General features: G+C 38.7%; 1 protein-coding gene across 1 annotated transcript; it reads right to left on the bottom strand.

Annotated features, from left to right (window-relative positions):
* Window positions 1–661: 661 nt before the first annotated feature.
* ppp1r14c (protein phosphatase 1, regulatory (inhibitor) subunit 14C) lies at window positions 662–18,965 on the bottom strand. Its single transcript, XM_033991026.2, has 4 exons — window positions 18,590–18,965; window positions 4,304–4,387; window positions 4,083–4,115; window positions 662–2,572 (listed from the first exon to the last, which is right to left on the bottom strand). Exons 1-4 carry the CDS (start codon window positions 18,821–18,823, stop codon window positions 2,498–2,500), a joined length of 426 nt encoding a protein of 141 aa, XP_033846917.1. The 5' UTR covers window positions 18,824–18,965; the 3' UTR covers window positions 662–2,497.
* Between the last annotated feature and the right edge of the window lie 87 nt (window positions 18,966–19,052).

Raw genomic sequence — 19,052 nt, forward strand, 5'->3', positions numbered from 1 at the left:
AGCAAAGATTTTGGGAGGTTTTAACAATCAATCTGAATGTGTTTTTAGTTGAGAACTCTGTTGAGATTCATGTTCACTCTAAACTACATCTGTTTAATAAACCTTAAATAAGTAATATTTAGTTGCACCATGTTTATTTTTATTCATGTTTTTTTTTTTTTTTTAAGTTTATGTATTCTGAATTATATATTTATTTATCACCAAGTAGATTATCTTGTGCTGCGATATAGGGCCATCAAATGGACTGGCTTTTCCCAAAAGCGCCCGACCAGCGCTTTGCCAAAAAGCACTTTTCGATCTCTTCCCTGTTGTAATTTAGAGTCAGATTAATTCACATTTTTGCCATCCAGTATAGCAATTTTGTAATAATAGCCCTAGACTAGACCTTGATTAGTCCTGGTTTTGGCCTGATGGTTCTCAGAAGGCCATATATATATTTTTTTAAATTATATGTAAAAGTTTGAGATGAACTGCTCTATTGTCTATAGGGCCACTAATTAAATGAGTTTCTTAAGTATTATTTTTGTCTTTGAAAAAATAAAAAAAAATCACTCCAAATATTTGAGATGACCATTGACTAGGACTTTAACAAAATGATCATTCAAATGTTAGTAGTTGGTAGTAAAAACATTACATAGACACTAGACAAAATAAACCCGCATTGTTCAACAGTCTTTCTTCATTTTATTATAAGCAAAAACAATCACACACCACATTACATTTTGAAACAATAATGCTTTTTGTGGATGTAACTCAAACCAAATCAGCTGAAAAAGGAGCTTATAATATTAAAAGGTATAAAAAGGAAAAGTGTTTATTCTGTGAAAATAAAACATTCTGGGCTAACAAAATGTTTACCTTGACGTGCTACTTTAAAAATACATGCAAAGCTTTCTAATAGTTTCAACATTTTCAACATACGCTCCACACAGATATCCCATAAATTATAAAATATCAGCCTATTGCCCCTGAACGGTTTCCTTTACAGTGAAAAGTCTAAAGTACCTCAGACATGATTCTTGGGAGGACCACGGCAGACCAAAATAGCCTCTTCCTTTTGCATTTACAAATCAGTGCACAAGCAAATGAGCACATGCTTTGGTGGAAAATGCAAAACAGGAGGACACCATATTAGCATGCTGTGTACACCCCTCAATAAAGACACACAACATCTCTCATGGACACGTTTCTCTGGCAACAGTCGAAAATCCGAAGAAGCAAAAAACTCGGGAAGAACATCAAAATACAGCACCGTTATTAAAAATTTCCTGGATTCTCTTAAAACAAACCAAAAAAATCTACAAAGTCATACATGGAAACTAATAGAAAAGATCTTTTTTGCTTGGTTACATCTCTACTCAGTGTTTACTCTTTTAGCATGCATGAGTGCGAGTGGCATGTGAGCTAAACAACATTGCCCTGCTAATGTCTTTGGCAGCAGAGGGTAGAGTTGTGTACCAGAACTTACTAGTTTTAAGTTGGTGCGGCACTAATAATAAAGCTACCTTCTGTAGTTGGGAATAAGCAATTTACAACAATTATGCAATTTAAATCTATGTCATAATATTGAACGCATTTCTGTTTTGGCACACTTTCCCTTACAAAGATGACTTCTACTTACTTTAAGGGTGTCGGTGCTTGTGGTTCAATGCAGATTAAAACATAATTATCCTGAATGTCCTTGAAGGCATCATTTGTACGTAAGCCAGTGTTTGGGCTTTCACAACCTAAACTACTAAACTGATATGTGTTTGAATGAAGCTGAAAAAAGAGCAACATACAGCACCACACAGCATGAGAAGTGTAAGGCTGCTAATCATACAGGTTTTGTAGTCTCACGCAGAGAACTGCAACCCCCATCATGCCTTGCAGTAGTACAGTGTTCTAGAATGGGCATTTCAAACTATAAACAGCCCATCTCCTAAGGCTCTCACTAACTTGAGCAAGCACTGACAGAGACATGAGAAGGAGGCTGACCTCAGTATATAATAGGATAATAACAAAACTGTCTCAGACCACATTTCAATCACATGAACAATAAATGGCAACATACAGTACAGATTTAAAGTAGTAACAGTAAAACACCTCAGTATAAAATGAAATATTCTCAAGCACTGTGTCTGCGTAGTGCCACAGTTATTATTTATACACCCACTTCAGTAATAACAGTTCTTACCACCTCCCTATTGGAGAAGCTTTTTCAGTGTATTTGAGTTTTGTAGATAGTACAGCGTTGTCTTTAAAAGTTTACATATGGCTCGGAGTTGTGGAGTAAGGTGGTATAATCCTCGTTTACACTAAATGTACCATTGCAAAGGGTACCAGGAAACAGCCAAATCTAACAGTGCAGAGAACTGGATGTCTAGTGCATTGTGCATGGATTTTAATGTGTGTGTTTGCAGGTAGCAGAGTTGCAGTAATGATGTTATGATGACAGTCCATTGAAGTGGGTAAATACAACTGAGATGATGGCTGATGGACAGCTCACATAGAGCTATTATAGGCCCTTCTTTGTCGGTGCACTGAGTTTCCTCATCCCCCTGATCTTGCACAGCAACTCCCGGACAAAGTCCTGCAGACACAAGAAGCACAAATTTAGGATATTCAAATCAACTGAAACCATTTACAAATATCCTTAAAATAATCTGTGTTTTATAATTAATCTAAATGTGTATTTAGTCCACTAAAGCCTGTTTGTCATTTTCAGTGTATGCTGGATGTTATTCAGTGCCACAAATGACATTGGACATTTCAGCCAAGAATAGGACATAGATTGGAAAGTTGATATTCCAATAATGACTAATGACTTCCCCTCTTTAAAGTGTTCAATATTTAAGTAGTATACAAGATAATTATAGTTGTATAGCATGACTATGAAACCCCTTATGTTTCAAGATGGTAGGTAGAGGTCAATGTAAAGTCATATACACTGTTTGGAGTCACTGTGAATATAATGAGAAGGATTAGAGTTATGACCTAATTACCATCAGTGTTAAACAGCCTCCTTCCTCTTCATATTGTCATATTGTTCTCCCTCAAATGCCTTCACCCATCCTCACATATCCCCTTTTCCCCATTTTCACTGCTAATCCCTTGCTGATGCCTTCTTTGTGGGATTGATCTGAAAATGACATCTGTGGCTCCCTGTAGTGGGATTACAGCGCGTTTTGTGTGGCATGGACAGGTACTGGTAAACTTGCTTGGACAGTCTACTTCAATGACCTTGTGTGGTGGTCTGACAGATGGGTGCTTTCGGTGGCTCAGGCCCCCGTATGCACAACTAATGTGATTGACGGTAATCACCAAAAGGCTTAACCTCTTGCATTTCACTAAACCTAAACAGCAAACACATCTTTAAGCTCCAGGTTTCATTCAGGCAGGAAGTGCGTCATGGCTGATTCATTAAAGGTCATATATTACGCAAAATTGACTCTTGGGAGCTTTAAGCAATGGTGGAATGTTGTTACCCCCATTTATTTCATTCACACATGTTTGGAGATGTAGACAGAGTAATAAGGATTACTCAAAGCTCAAATGCAATGCTCTGTTCCACCTTGTGAGGTCATGGAGAGGTAGTTTTCAAGTTAGCAGCTACCTTTTACCTTTTGTTCCACAGAGATTGTTAATTCCAGGGCTGAAATTATCCAAATGATTCTAGTGAAGTTGTATAAAGTTTAAAACACAGTGGAGCTCTTCCTGGATTACCACATGACATCACAAGGTGTTTTCTGTTTGAGAAAAGAAGTCAACCTGAATACGCAGGATTTGTGTGTTAAACATGTGTGAATGGAACAAGTGAAAACATGTTTGTGATGAGCAAACAACATTATAACATAGACCACAAAATAGCGCAATATGGACCCTTTGACCTATATTGAGTATGCATGGTCATCTATAGGGCAAATCAAACTACAGCTGTGATCAATGATGCCCAATAGCTCATGGGTCACTTCTTATGGTGAATCCACTAATATGTAAAGCAGATATAGGCCCTGTGAATGAACTAACTGCATTGTCAAAAGAAATCTCAATTACTGTATATATGAAACAAAAAACATGGCGTACATCAAGTTGTAACTTACCTCTGTTGGTTTATAGCAGTCTATTAATGATTCCTGAAAAAACAAAAGAAAAAAGGCATTACTGTAAAAGGCTTGCTTTAAGATGATTATAGTTTTTCTGTTAAAGATTAGCTATAGTGTCAGATACTGATGCACAAGTTAAGGCCTTATACAACGTACTTCTGGCCATGCATATTCAGCTCAATATGCCGGTTGTGTTTTGTATGAGGACTAGTTCGTACCTGGAGTTTAATGGCCCTTTCATCATCGCTGGTCACTTCCAACAAGTCATCGATGTCTATCTCGACCTCTGGCATCTCCTCCTCCTGGAAAGCACAGGCATTGCATTTATTAGCGTTAATACTTCTCCCAATGAGCACTCAAAATTACTTGTCAAAAAGCTTACTGAGAACACATGAAACCATGCCAATCGGGACAAAAAACGAAATCAAAACAGAAATGTGCTAAAAGATTCTTGGTTAAGGTTTAAGTCTATCAAAGTTTTAAACCGTAAAACAGTACATATGTTCAATCAAAACAACATTCTAATTTCTGGACATCCATTGTGTATATGCATGTACCCTGTATTCAAAATGTGTCCCTGTCTTAGGGCTACTACGCATTCAGATTTGCTGGGAGGGACCAGTCTGTATGGAAATGTCATTTTGCAAAGGGCTAGGCTTTGGTTTGAGAGGCTCAGTGGTTAGAGGCTGTTCGGCTCTACTTCACTTCAAAAGCTCCGGGCTACATCAGTGCTTTTTATTTCACCACGAGCCTTGTGAAGAGGAAACATTTAGGGAGGATCAACCATTTCCATCACAGCTACCACATTACGTTTTTCCAGACTTTCCAGGAAATTAAAACCCAGAATATATTAGACTACAGGGTTGACTAATGGGCTGCAGAGTGCACACGTTTGCCATAAATGTTTCAGGGATTTTAAAGGATTTGTTATCATTCTTACAAAAAATAATTCATGATGAGTAGATGTGTTATGTGTTTCAATGCCTTGGACTATAAAACGTGTTGACCTTTTTGTTCTGTCGCAATAGAAGACCAGTGCCTTGGATGTGGTCTCTGCGCGCTTGTTTTCCAGCATCAAAAGATCACTTCCATCTGAATTATGCCACTGTTCTGGTGCAAAATCATCCCGTTTCCTCTGATGCTAAGAATAAGTTGGTGTCAGTCTGTGAGGTGGGCAGTGTTTGGGACTTGTGTGTCTGTTAGCCCAAAGCTAGCGCTGGTATTCAAACAGAAGCACAGGATGGATAATATGAATTTTGCCGTCAGCGTTTAAACTCAGTGATTGTGAAAGCACATTAGCGTGGGCAGACGATGTGCACAGGGATATATTAGCTTACAATAAGACTTTCAAAACTAGAGTAGAGGCATTAAGACCATTACACCCTCTTGCACATCTTATAGAACCATTGTCTCCTTATCTATGGCATTTTACTACTTTCTTTTACATTAGGAGCCATTTATGCACTTCGCGATTATTAGCTCTACAGAAAAGATGCATAAGTTCTCCATTTAACCCTTTTCTCACAAGGCAGCCTCTACAGTTTTATAAAGAGTGGATATATAAAAACATACTTTACATGTCCAATTGTATCCAACTTTGTCCGATTTAGTTCATTCTTCTGTTATGATTATGCTTTAGATTCTTATTAACAGACTTCTATTAGTTTCATACCGTGACAGTTTCAGCTGTACTCCCTGTACTGCCACATTCCAAGTAGGAAGACAGCGCCAAAATTAGTTTAAATCAGCCAACGAGACATGTCACAGCAGCAGAGTGCAACCGAAACTGTCAAGGCAAGAAAAAAAATAATAGAGGCCTGTACATAACAATTTTCTCATAGTCAATAGGCCTTTTCGTGCACATGCTTAGACCAAAGAAGACCAAGATTCACAAAAGGGGGTTGTAACCAAGTATGTAAGGATCTTGACCTATTGATATACTTTTAACACATTTACTTGGGATAAATGTAAATGGATTTTACTAATCACAATTTTGTTGGAAAAAAAAAAAAGTTTAGGTTTATTTATTTATTTAGGTTCTTATGCCAATTATGCAACCAGACATGAGAATCAGCAGTTTAATTTGACTTGTTATAGTTGACAGACAAAACAAACTTGTTTGTGTCCTAAGTGGCAGCCAAATGCATCCCGAGTCAACTAGATTTTTTTTCTTTAATCAACAGAAGTGCATTTTCACTAATTGGGAAGTAATTATCAAAATCAAACCAACAATGCACTCGTTTTAAATGTCAACATCTTAGCGTCTTCACAAAAGCCACCTGTGAAGTCATAGAAATGCTATAGGAAAAACACAAAAGCTCTTAACATGTAAGTAATAGCCGCTTGGATGAATTGCATTGAGTTAAGTGAAGTAAAAGCCTTCCATTTATCAGTCTGTCTGCAGCAGGTCAGGCTGTCAGCAGGCTCTCCATCAGATCTGTTTGACGACTTGGGCAAGAGGGTTCAGCAAAGTCAGATGGTTATGCTAACAGCGTGACCATTTAAACATATAGACCCCACACTTTGTTTTCTACCATCAATCTGTAGAAAAGTAGTGCATAGCTAAGCACTGAGTCAACCGCTTGTGTGTACCATTCACATGTAATGACTGCAATGGAAAAACACTTAGCACAGATCAGCTGTTGTTGTCTGACCTATACTGGGCTGATTGGGCTGTAGAATAGTCACACCTCTAACCTCAGGGAAAAATCATGTTCCATTTCACTGGAGTGAAAGCAGCAGATAGAAAAGGCACGTGCACAGCGACCGTAAACAAACACATTCAAATCAAGTTATGGTCGATTGGAGTTGGTCTATTGTAGTCCAGGAGAGACAAGCATATCAAATACCTATATAATGACTACTATTATACTATGGTATAATCAATACATACAGACCTATATATTGATTTAATCAGATATATTTTAGTAATTTATACAGTAATCAATGCAGGCTTTATACAGGCTATATACTTTAACATGATGAGTGTGTTCATTCACATTTTGAGAACACACTTTTGAAAATATAGGAAATAGTTACATTGAATTAAAATTTTGTGAATCTAAACACTTTAAACTAATAGCCCTATATCAAAGATGCCATAGAAATGAACAATTCAAGAGAAAATGTTCCATCTTTTAAATGCTGAAAAGTACTCAAAATGGCACCTATAAACAGGGAGAGGAAACCCATGAATAGGCTACTTTGCTTTATACTGGCATTTTGGTCCTTATGTTGTTACTAATCAAAAGAGTACTTGGAAAACTGCTTGGCATACAGGAAGTAAAGTGAACTATTGCTAGTAGCACTCATTAGTAAAATCTAAAAATAAACATTTCGAGGTGTTTTCTGAAGTGAACTTATATAGCAACAGCCAAGACTTGTTTTCAAAGAATTAGTTATAAAGAGCAACAGGCCAGCCCTGTGACTCACTGCTCACCTTATTCAGACGTTCTCAAATGTTCCATAGAAACAAAAAGCTCAACTACCTATCACCTGTTGACTCAATCAGTTAAAGAAATGACTCACTATTATTCATCACTAAGTAGACCAAACAGAAGCTGAACGCAGGATAAGTTGAACAACACCTAACTGCTGTATTGTTATGGTGCAAAATAAAGAAGGCTTAATTAAAGTGGTTTATAATAATGTGGCAATGGCACACAAGGCCTGTTGTACACATTAGTTCATCCACTAGCAAGCTGTCTTAATGCAGTAATTAAGTTCTGTATGTTATTCTTATTTAAATGACTTTTATTTTTATTCTTAATTCTATCCTGTGGTTGTGGCATCTGTTAACTAAGAGAATTTCCCTTCGGGGATCAATAAAAGTGATTCTGATTCTGATTATTGCAAGATTAGACAGGGCATATGAGCAGAAACATCATTCTCGTTAGCAGAGTTACTTAGTTGAATGAAACCAACAAAGCAGATCCCCAGTCATCATATTTTTCTTTCATACCAGCCAGATCAATGTCCCAAAGTTCTGAGATTTCACATTGAGCGACCACCTCTGAATAATAGAGAAAATAGCCTGCACTTCTAACCCATATATTGCACTCTGAATAGCATTGAATACATAGGATTCATTTGTCCTTAATGAGTCATGTGATTTGTTTTGGCATTTGAACACAGCATGCATGACTTAAGGCCTCTGTACCACTGTGAGAGTAGCACCAACTCCGGTTACATGATTATACGTGGAATGGTTAAATCAAGTACTCTAGTTCTTTGGATTCCCAGACCCAACATAAACTCTCACATTTAAGTTATTTGGTGGAACTCATGGGAAACAATAGCCACACAGCCCTACAAGAAAAAACAGTTGGACGTGGTGCGAGTTGTAATCGTAATAGCCTTGAAGAAACCCACTGATTGAATTCCCTCTTAATTATTGTGGTTAAAGGTTAACTATGTAACTTTTCTAGTGAATGGTCCTCTGACTTGACGTCTCTGTGGAGATTAGTTTTGCCTGGAATTTTCCGTGGTATGGCATTAATCTGATTACAGGCATTTTTATTGCACTGAAAAACACCTCTCCACATACCTGACCAGTAAGCCTGGTGGCACCATCAGCTCGTTTCTATAGAGATGGATAAGTTTAATGTCATACTGTGGAACATTCCAGGCAAAGCAAAAACCTCTGCATTGAGTGGGTAGTGCACCCTCCACTAGAAAAATTGCATGATGCACCCTTAAAGCAATGGATTCAAGTGTAACATTTTGCTGCCAAATAAATCCATTAAAAATCTTCAGAAGAGAGGGCCATGGCAGCTGTCAGGTTGAGCAAAATGGAGGCTTCACTGCGACACAGATGTCATTTATTTTTAGGTCAGGAGTTTGTGTTGGGAACAAAGAGGGACTATGACATTGAGATGTGTGTTCAACGGTGAGAGTGCACTAAACTGCATGACTGAGTATCTTTATAACAACTACATTATATGCCCAACAAACCCATTGACAAACCAACCAAACAGAGAATAAATAAATTATGAATAACATAAGGAATACAGCAGCAACGTTTTTAATTACACCCCAAGGGCAAATTTAACTTTATAATGAAAATGCAAAACAGATGAACACAAAAGATAAAAGGTGAAGTGTTCCAAAAAAAATTAAATAAATAAATAAATAAAAATCATGAATGACTCATGACTACACAGAAAACAAAACAGGAAATTATGATCAATAGGTGATATAAGGTGACATGACAGCCCTGCAAAGACAAATGTAATGGTACAAAACAGATGAGGAAAAATGCAGTTTATCTGAAAGCTGCATTTAGAATCAATATAGACACTAAAATAAAGACAGAGCAGCAGAGGAGATAAGTGGGTCACTGTGATGGTGAGGTAGAGGAGGAGTGTGCACCACACTCAACATTACAACTCAGCTTTCTTCATCGCTGCAGTGCCACACTGTGTCACATCAAAATAGGAAAGTTAAGAGATGGTATCAGGTGAGAAAAAAATGCCTCCACCTTTTGCTCTGAGTTTTTATACTTGTGTTTCTCATTTGAGGATATATAACCACACTCTGTGGGATTAGGGCTGTCGTGACAGTTTGAGAAATAGCGGAATGTCCGACACCATCTTGATCAAAAATGTTTTTGGATTTAAACATTTTCTACACTTTCCTACTTTCCTGGTGCTGCAATTTGTGGGCCTGGAGAGCAGCACGGATGATGAGACTTGGATAAAGTTAGCTGCTGCAGCAAAAGCTTGTTCCCACGCTGAATCAGCTGTACTCAGAGGACACAGTGGTGTAGATCACAGGAGGGAAAGTGGGCTTTGAAAGGACGAATTCACAGTGGAGAGGAGATATAACACTGAAGCTACTGCATGAAGCCTTATTCTTATTCAAATCTAGTCACGATACTGTATTTAAAGTACTGCTTATGCTGACTGTTGGTGACAGGAAAACAGTACTAAACCTGGGTGCTGAAATTATGTAACTACAAAAGCATTTCTTGGACATGTCTGCTTTATGTCTCCATTGCCTATGATGATGCAGGCACAAAATGTCATTCTTGCATTTCCCAGGAAATGGTTCCATCTGCAATAGGTTATCTGTCGTCAGGGTGCCTTCACGCATGGGTCACCTTTTCTTTCCACAATATTCATTTTTCATCTGCCTGGCCCTTGCATCTGACAGGCAAACTAATAGGCTGCAGCTTCATTTTTTTCCTCTTTTTGCTTCAGGAATCGCATGTCTAAGACTTCACTAAACCAGCTGAATATAGAAGCTATAGACTCAAAACACATATGTCTCTTCACACATATAAAAAGGTATTGTCAAGATCCAGTCCCATTATTGCAATGCAGTCACAGTGCTCTGAGAAACTTTGACAGGTTATTGAATGTGCTTTTAACATCAAAGAAGGACGAGATATATAGGAGGATAAGTAAGATATATGCAAGTCTTGTGTATACTGCAGGTACCACTATTTCTTCTAACAAATGAACTAACAAAGACAAAATGCGCTTTTTTCATTTTAATGTTTTATGTAAAATTAACATAGAAATTTTAAATAGATTGTCATGAAACCTACAATATTTGCTTTTGATCAACAAAACAAAGGTCACATCCACATTTTGAAAGGATATAAAAATGATGGTAGTTTCAAGTGTGCAAAAGCCTCAAACGTGTCCCTTATTATTGGAACAGTAGTTCACAGTAATGTTGAACCAGGAGAGTTGCCCTTCCCTTAGGCTAATGTATTGACAGTTGAGGTCCATTTGCACCTCTATTGCCCTCATGTGGGGCAATGCTTACAGCCAAACTGCATCCAACATCAATAACAACAAGGTCAGTGCTCTGCCTTTGTCTACATCAACTGGCTTTAGTGAATTTAGCAGACCTAACTTAAAACCTAAGTGGAAAATTGAACTCAGATTAAATCTTTTTATTACCTGTAAACTGACACCCATAACACACCAAAAAGAATGTACAAGTCTAAACAAGTATCGACTTAGTCATTCCATCTTCCCTACAAGGATTTGGGCCTTTTTGGCAGCACTACCAACCCTCGGCCAGCTCTCAAACACAGCTAGTTTATGTGTCGCTCCACAGACAATAAAGCCAGTGATTAGCTGGACAGAGCAATCCAGTGTGAGAGTGTGAAACAACAAGTAAATAGCTTTTCTATTTATGCAGCTGCTATCTCCCTTTGAAACACTTAACACAGCGGTTAACTGGTGGATTCGAAAAACATGAAGGATTTACTGAGGAAATATCACACATGGGTCACACATCCATGGTTATAATACAGACTTTGACTTTTGCACAGGGGGAGCAGCAACTCATCAGGCAGACAGCAAAAATAAAACAATTTAAATAGCGAGCTAATTACACTCAATATTGTATTTGTCATAAAAATAACACAAAAGACCAAATGGAAAAAGGAAAATGCTTTATGAGAACTTTTACAATAAACAAAATACAATAAACTAAATTATTATCCTGATGACAAACTAAAGCCATCATTACACTTCTTGCAAGCCATATAATAAAAGTATTTTACTTCCTGGGCTACGTTCCAGCTAATGTCCATATTACCCCCAATAAAACATCTGACACACTTTTATGATGTTTACCTTGTTTTGATCTATTTGCGTGACTTTTAATTACTTTGACACCATTCTCTATTATTCTCCTAACATTTATCCTAATATTTTGGAAACCATCTAAATAAGTGGTTCTGAAGTTGGCTGTAAGGCTGTGATTTTGCCCATTTATTTCAATTAAAAACACAATATTAGTTATATTTTAGTCCAGTGTGAGTTGGATTTATATGATTTACGAGGTTTAGTCATTATTTAGTCTTGTTATAAGGGTTTTTTTTGTTTGGCATTTGTTTTTGGTTAGGGTTCAGCATGAGTCAAGTACTTGAAAAGCTTGTTTTTATTGTTCGGAAATACTTTGAAAAAAACATTCTGTGAACAGGGTCAGCTCTCCACAGATCTGACCTGTAACTTGGCCCTGTGGAGTCACCATACTGTAGGACATTTGAGGCAAAGCACTAAACTTCTCCATAGAAAAGGCAGGTGATAGACTCTGCCAGTAGTTTGTTTGGTCTGTATTTAGAGGCCTTCACAACAAGCTCAGAGGTGCTCACTTAAGGCGTGGCTGTCATCATGTCTGATTTGTTTAGTTGTAGATAGTCGCTTGTGTCCAGGTGCTATGTGAAATGTGTCACCATGTGCGGACACTCTAGTTCTATTTTGGGAAGGTGAGGTTTTGATTGGCCCGTGTTCACTGTACGGAGATAGCACAGCGGTGACCTTCCTCATTGGATCCATAAACTCATTTAAACAATCATTCTGTAGTCGAGATAAACAGCCCCATTGGACTGCTGCATCTTTCATCTATAATTCAATTGACTGCAATTATTCAGGCTCAGCTCTGGTCTTTTAAAACACAGTCAAAGTTGTAACAGATTTCAAAATAATGAGGCAATTAGGTATCCTGTCATCAATCAAAGTCAGACATCTTCCATTGAGTGTTTAGGTAAAAAGCCCATCGGTCAACTGTCAGAATCTAAAATGCACAGCTGATACAATAATGACATTTAGCCCAGGTTTAGACCCCAAATTGGCCTTTATTAAGTTACGGTTTTGCATTGGTTAAAACGGGTTTGGTTCAGTTCTTATACCAGTTTAGGTCCTGTATTTGGTTAAGCTTATTTTCGTCAGATTCAAAAGGTACAGTGTTGGGACTCATAGCATCTGCTTTTACAGCATATAATTCATTATAGGGTGAATGCATTAATGGTATTTACGCCTGCAAACAGTTAAACCCAAACTGATCCTACCCATGACACATTTGTTTTTTCCCATACTGCAGCCTATCTGTACAACCTTTATTGATTGGCAACCTCACTTTCAGACTTGTTACAAAGAATAAAAACCCAAAAAACAATAATTAAAAATTGCTAGGGCTTGAAAGTGTTGGGGCCAACTACAGTGCATTGGAGTAGCATTTATTTTGCAACCCAACCTTGATGGAAACTGTCCGTGACTGTTGTCCATAGCTGCATTGTACTATTCCTAAACCTATTGAGCGGTGGCTAATGACTTGTCTTGAATTGCACTCCTCCTCCTGCTCCGGCGCTGCCCTGTGAGGTTCACATGATACACTGCCGCTCTTGATTCCCAGCACAGAAAAACACATGAAACAAGAGCAAGGGGTAAGGCGTTATTGACAAAGGTCACAAGAGACAACTGTGGAAAGAAATAGTGCAGTTTTTTCTGCCTTGAGAAGATTCCCGATTTAAACAAGCCATGCCACAAGACGAACTCATAACCAGCTGCCCTTATTCTTCATACTAGGGCTATACGACTTTGGCAATAAATCTAACTGATATTTTTTTGTTTTCCTATTGCGATCATGATTAGATTTGTGATTGTTAGGTTTGTTACGATTCTGTTCAGAGTGCACATTGTAAACAACTCTAGGAGCATTGACATTTGAGAAATTTGAAATATGAACTGATAAACTAGTACAAGGTCATATCATATGCTTTTCAGAACATGTTTTACACATCTAAACTACAGGTACAATATTATTCTGTTAAAAAGACAGAATAATTTATTCTAGTAGAGGACATTCTATTATCTAAATAATTATCTAGATAATTGTGCCAACTCAAACTGAATTTTGTTGAGATTTGCAGTATATTGTGCAGCCCTACTTCATACCTCCATTACTGTCACCTTTCCCTTACTCTACTTACTTTAAATATGTGCTGTAATCTTAAAACGTAGCCCACATGCCCAACCATTCATCTACCCCTGAGTGAGACAACCTATATCGGCAGCAGAGCGCTTCAATGTATCCGACCCTAAAAAGCTGTATACTGTATGTTCAATAGCACACATCCTTGGACATACAAAGCCAGAGGGCACAGTAGCCGCCAGTATCTTTGCCAGGCTTCCCACACATGAATAAGCACCACTGAGTGCTTATTTATCGACTATGGGAAACTAGGGCATCTCTCGTCGTAGCGTGCACCCCGACAAAGCAACACTGCAGTGTGGAGTGCACCAACATATTTGAAAATCAATTATGCTTGCCCTATTATTTCCTGACATATAAAACAACTTAAGCTGATGTGCCATTTTTCCTCAACAGCATCTTTGCAATGTATTATCATTATGGTACTGACACAAACTGGCCTTTAATCAATTACAAAAGATCATAATATATAGGCCATCTTTCTGCAAGTCCTAAGCCAAAATAAATTGCAGATCTCGTGTCAGCAACAACATGATCCTTTTTCAGAGAATCACAATATAGACAATGACCCCATTTTGTACTTATGTAAGCTTATTAAATACCATTTTAAAACTTACATTTCACACACCATTTTGCACATGTTGCACTAACAGTTCTGACATATATGTGAGTATTGAGTTCAGTAACATAAACTGTACTTTTATATGTGACATCAAATACATTTAACTATTATACATATTAACTACAGTTAACTAAATTAACAGATGTATTTGTGTGATATGAAGCAGAGCAGCTCATCATGAGCAGTGAGTTGTGTTCCATTACATATGAGAAACTGAAACAAAATGTGCAAAAGAAGAAATGAAATTCTAAGTTAAATCCTCATCATTATACCTTATTTAAACTGTTCCTATTACTTCTGTAATGCAGAAGTGAACTGTCCAATCAGAGCTCTCCTTCAGGGGCAGACTCTTGTTAAAGTGACAAACAGAATCTGGTCAGTGGAATAAAAAACCTGCTCTGGACCAGGTTAGCTTCACAGAGTGAGTTACCATGGTGACTGACTCAGGGTTTAGGTTAACTCTCTCTGTGAAACTGAAAACTGAGTTGAGTTATTTTCAGGGTCAATAAATCCTAAGTTTGGACTAAATCTGTTTTTTGAAACAGGGCCTATATCAAATCTATAACACAAAATAAAAACTGAAAAAGCATAATTGTGAAACCAGCACTGATGCACTTGTGTTTAAAGATGGGGTTTGTATACAGTGGGAAGCATCAGACACACTTTTATGGAGACAAGCAGGTGGATCCTCACGAGAAAAGTTACATGATGCACCACCTAGAAGAGATTACGGCAGCAACTAACAGTGGAGGTCAATCACTTCTTGAGCTATGAAAAAAATATGAGTAGCACACCAGCGGTGTACATGTCTATACTATGATCAAAGATGATCAAAGACTAAAAATCACTTGTACCAAGTAAAATGTAAAGAGCTGCTCTATACCAAACCATCACCCCTCCTCCTCCTGCTCTCCTCTCTGTCCTTTGAACAGTCAAATGAATCCAGGCAACATCTCCCAGAGGAGCACTGGGGAATCTATCTCTGACACAGCTCACCTTCTGTTATCCTAAAGCCACAAATGGAGAGGCTGAGGAGAAAAGAAGCAGGAATGTGAAACATATAACAATGGATCAGAAGAAATATACTATACCCAAGCAGGCACTATAGGTACAAATAACCAGCTAAGGTTGTTCAGACCAAGCCTAGCTTTACATCTGCAAATGGGTCCCTGGGAACGTCACTGTGGCATTTGAAGAATGAGTCAAATTTATTTATGGGACCAAAAAAGTACAAGATCAAGAAGATACATGGACTATTGTGACAATGAATGCTCCATGATGTTTTCTATCAACAGCTATCTGAGCCATAGCAAATTATCTGCCTCCGTGTTCAGTAATTCAAGTTTTAGCCTTGATGCCCTTCCCGATGTCACCCTTTATCCAAGGAAAGCTCCATCTGGGTGGATTTCTCTGGTCTAGTCCATATTTATATACAGCAGACTTAACAAATACTGGCTACTTCCCTCTAATCCTTATATTGTTACAGTTGGATAAGCGGTATGGTGCCAAGAACACGTCTACATTTTTTTGTTATGCGATATGTCGTCTTGTCCTCTGACTGAAATACATTCAGGTAATGAGATATTATTTATTATTAAGTATTTTCCATGAAACAGATACAGGACTTGACCTTTAAGACAGACCAAGGGAGGTCATTTAACTGTCACTCATTTCCATAAACACATATATGGTGAATGTGATACAGGCATTCAGGTGTTAACAGCTATCATAACGGTGTCACTTCCTGTTTACAGTCACATGACCTGACACCACACACCTGTTCAAACATTTCTCTATCTCTCCCCTCATCTTTTCATTGTCAAAGGGAGAGTGCATGGATAAAAACACTTGGTTACACTGTGCCAAAATATTAATGGCTGGGCTTATTATTACTGCTGCCCTTTACAAAGCCTGGATAACTGCCAGAGAATTTCCAGAAACACAATCTGTCAACACGTTTTATTGCTCTGATTATTAACAGAGACTACAATAGTGTTATGGCAGTTAAAACGATTGATGGGCATTTTATTGTGTTTTTTTTTTTTTTAGATAATATGTTATGATAGCCTTGGGGGTCTGAGATTTTCTACATAACAAAACTTGAATGGGAAGTCTGCAAAACCTTAATTTTGTTACTAAAGTAGAAAGGTAGGAGGGTAAAATCTATTATTCAGTATCAGTTTTTTAATAAAATGTATCTGCTGCAACCGATATGAAATCTAGAATTGTACTTTTGTGCATGGGGGCCATTGGAGACTGAATAACATGCCTACAGCGGGAAGTGCGCTCAAGGCAGTAGGGTTAGAAGCCGTCGTAAAAGCAGTGATAGCAGACAATAGTAAGCCTAGTTCTACTATCTGGCGTTTGCCTTCTAATGTAAAAAAGGTGATGTAACTAACAATGAAAGCCTGCAACAGCTGAAACAATGCAGTAACAGCTAAAATACATCAAACAGGAAGGTGGGGAGGGTGGGGAGCATAGAGAGCGTGACCACCTGCTGAAGACAGACAGACACGAGGTGTTTTGAAATGTAAACCATCCAGACAAAACACAGCTTTTAAAACAGGAGAAAGAACAAAGGTAGGTACAATAAATCCCAAAAAAGACTGTTTTTGTAATGCCACATGACTAGATTAAGAAATTTAAAGATGACAAGAAGCATACTGCTCATGTAGTTTCAAGGTTAATTTCGAGAATAAAAATAAGACATACTTTTAATCATTGCCATTTAAAACAAAACAAAAAATTAAATAGTCACATTTCTTCCTCCAAGTCTGAACTCAGCTCCAAAGTATTGGCTTTGGAGCTGTTGATTAAAAACACCAAATATATTAATAACAATTACATATGTTAATGTTAAGGGTTCAAATTTGATCAGCCGCCCTATGTTTAGTGGTTGTTTTAGCATGTATTGACAGACAAAGTATTTCTTTTTGATTGTTAAGAGGGCGCATGAGAACAACACAAGCTCAGGTGAGGTGAGTGGAGTCAGGCCATTGTGGCCTTTAGGCAAGTTATTTATTAGTAATTGGTGAGATGTTGATGGCTATTCACCAAGAAGAGGAGTACAAATCAAATGCTAAATCAAATCCTGGGATAGTTATAATGGCATAATGCTGACTCCACGCAAAAGACATCTATTGGGAATTAAACAACTTCGTGGCAAAAAATACCCACTGTGTAATGACGCCAAAAATAGTAAGAAAATATGTTTTGGGATAAAAATATATATACATCCTTATCTGAATGGTGCCTGTGCCATAGTATTATCCATTCATGCAGCACTAGTTGTTGATATGAAAGAGAAGCCCCACACATCTTTGGTGACATGTGAGACTGCATGTGGCACTACCATGTTGCCTGTGATTGGCTGTGTGCTATGGCAGACCCTCCTGTGCGTGCCTCCATACGCATGCCTCACTGCAGCCCTCTGCTCAGTGGAAGAAGGCCAAATCTACAGAAGGTGATTGGCTGCTGATGGGAGCCGAGTATCAGCACATCCTTAACCCAGTGCCCTTCTTTCTCTTGGTGCCCCTCCCCCTGCTTGGTCAGACTGGCTCTGCTGCGGGTATACCGTGACTGTGGTACTGGCAGCCACCAAACATATTTTTCCCTGCACCCCCCACCACAATCTCGCTTTCTGCCGTTTCTGCATGGACACGAGCCTCTACAACAGTACCCCTCCCCCCTACAAGTGTTCAAGAACGCCACTTGTGAATGTGAAGGTGCAAAATAATTGGGTTGTCAATATTGTCTGGACAGTGACCAAACGTCCTTCCGCTAAGGGGAAGGTGCTTTGAATGGGCTTTGGGGTCATAAATGAACAGTTACAACATAAGGGGGATTGGATCAGATCAATGTCAAGGGCGAAGAGTCAAATCACAAGATCAGACTTGAATTATCAGTGTTATGGGCCATTGGGTCCACAAGAAGTCCCCAAGTCGCAGTGTACAATGCGCTGTAAAGTCAGCAAGAAAAGCACAAAGGCAGGTTGAAGCGTGTGCCAAATTCACTGCCTTACAAAGCAACGCGCTGATTCTCGTATAAAGAATTAACGTCACTCCAAGGCGCCACTAGAGCCCCCAATGCACCATAAAACCTGGGTCAATAAAGAACTAATTAGGCATTGTGCGCGCTTTACGCTTACCTCACAGTCGTACAACTCGCTGAGCTGTTCGATGATCCACTCCTCCAGCACCAGTCTCTTCCTCAGCTCTTTCCTGTCGTACTTCACCGTCACTTTTCCTTGTTTCTTCTGCACCGGGTCGTCTGTGGTGATGGGCCCCGAGCTCACGCACCCCACGCCGGGCGCAGATTGGAAGAACACCCGGCTACCTGCGGTGGAGAGCGGGGCGCTTGTCTCGGTGCTTGCGGCCGACATAGCTGTGGACGTAGGGCACCTGTAGTACGTGAAGTGTTATGTGGAAAATGAGTGAGGGTCTGTGAGGTGACGAGAGGAGAGAATGAATGAGGCTGAACGGCAGACAGGAGAGTGCGAGGAGCTTTTAACAGCTGCTATTTAAAGCGCAGCGCAGGAGACAGCCGGGTGGGCGGAGTTACACTGTAAAAATGACCAGTGTCTGTTCAGATCAATTGATGAGCGCTTCATC

Source organism: Periophthalmus magnuspinnatus, chromosome 24 (genome assembly GCF_009829125.3).
Source record: "Periophthalmus magnuspinnatus isolate fPerMag1 chromosome 24, fPerMag1.2.pri, whole genome shotgun sequence".
Taxonomy (NCBI): domain Eukaryota; kingdom Metazoa; phylum Chordata; class Actinopteri; order Gobiiformes; family Gobiidae; genus Periophthalmus; species Periophthalmus magnuspinnatus.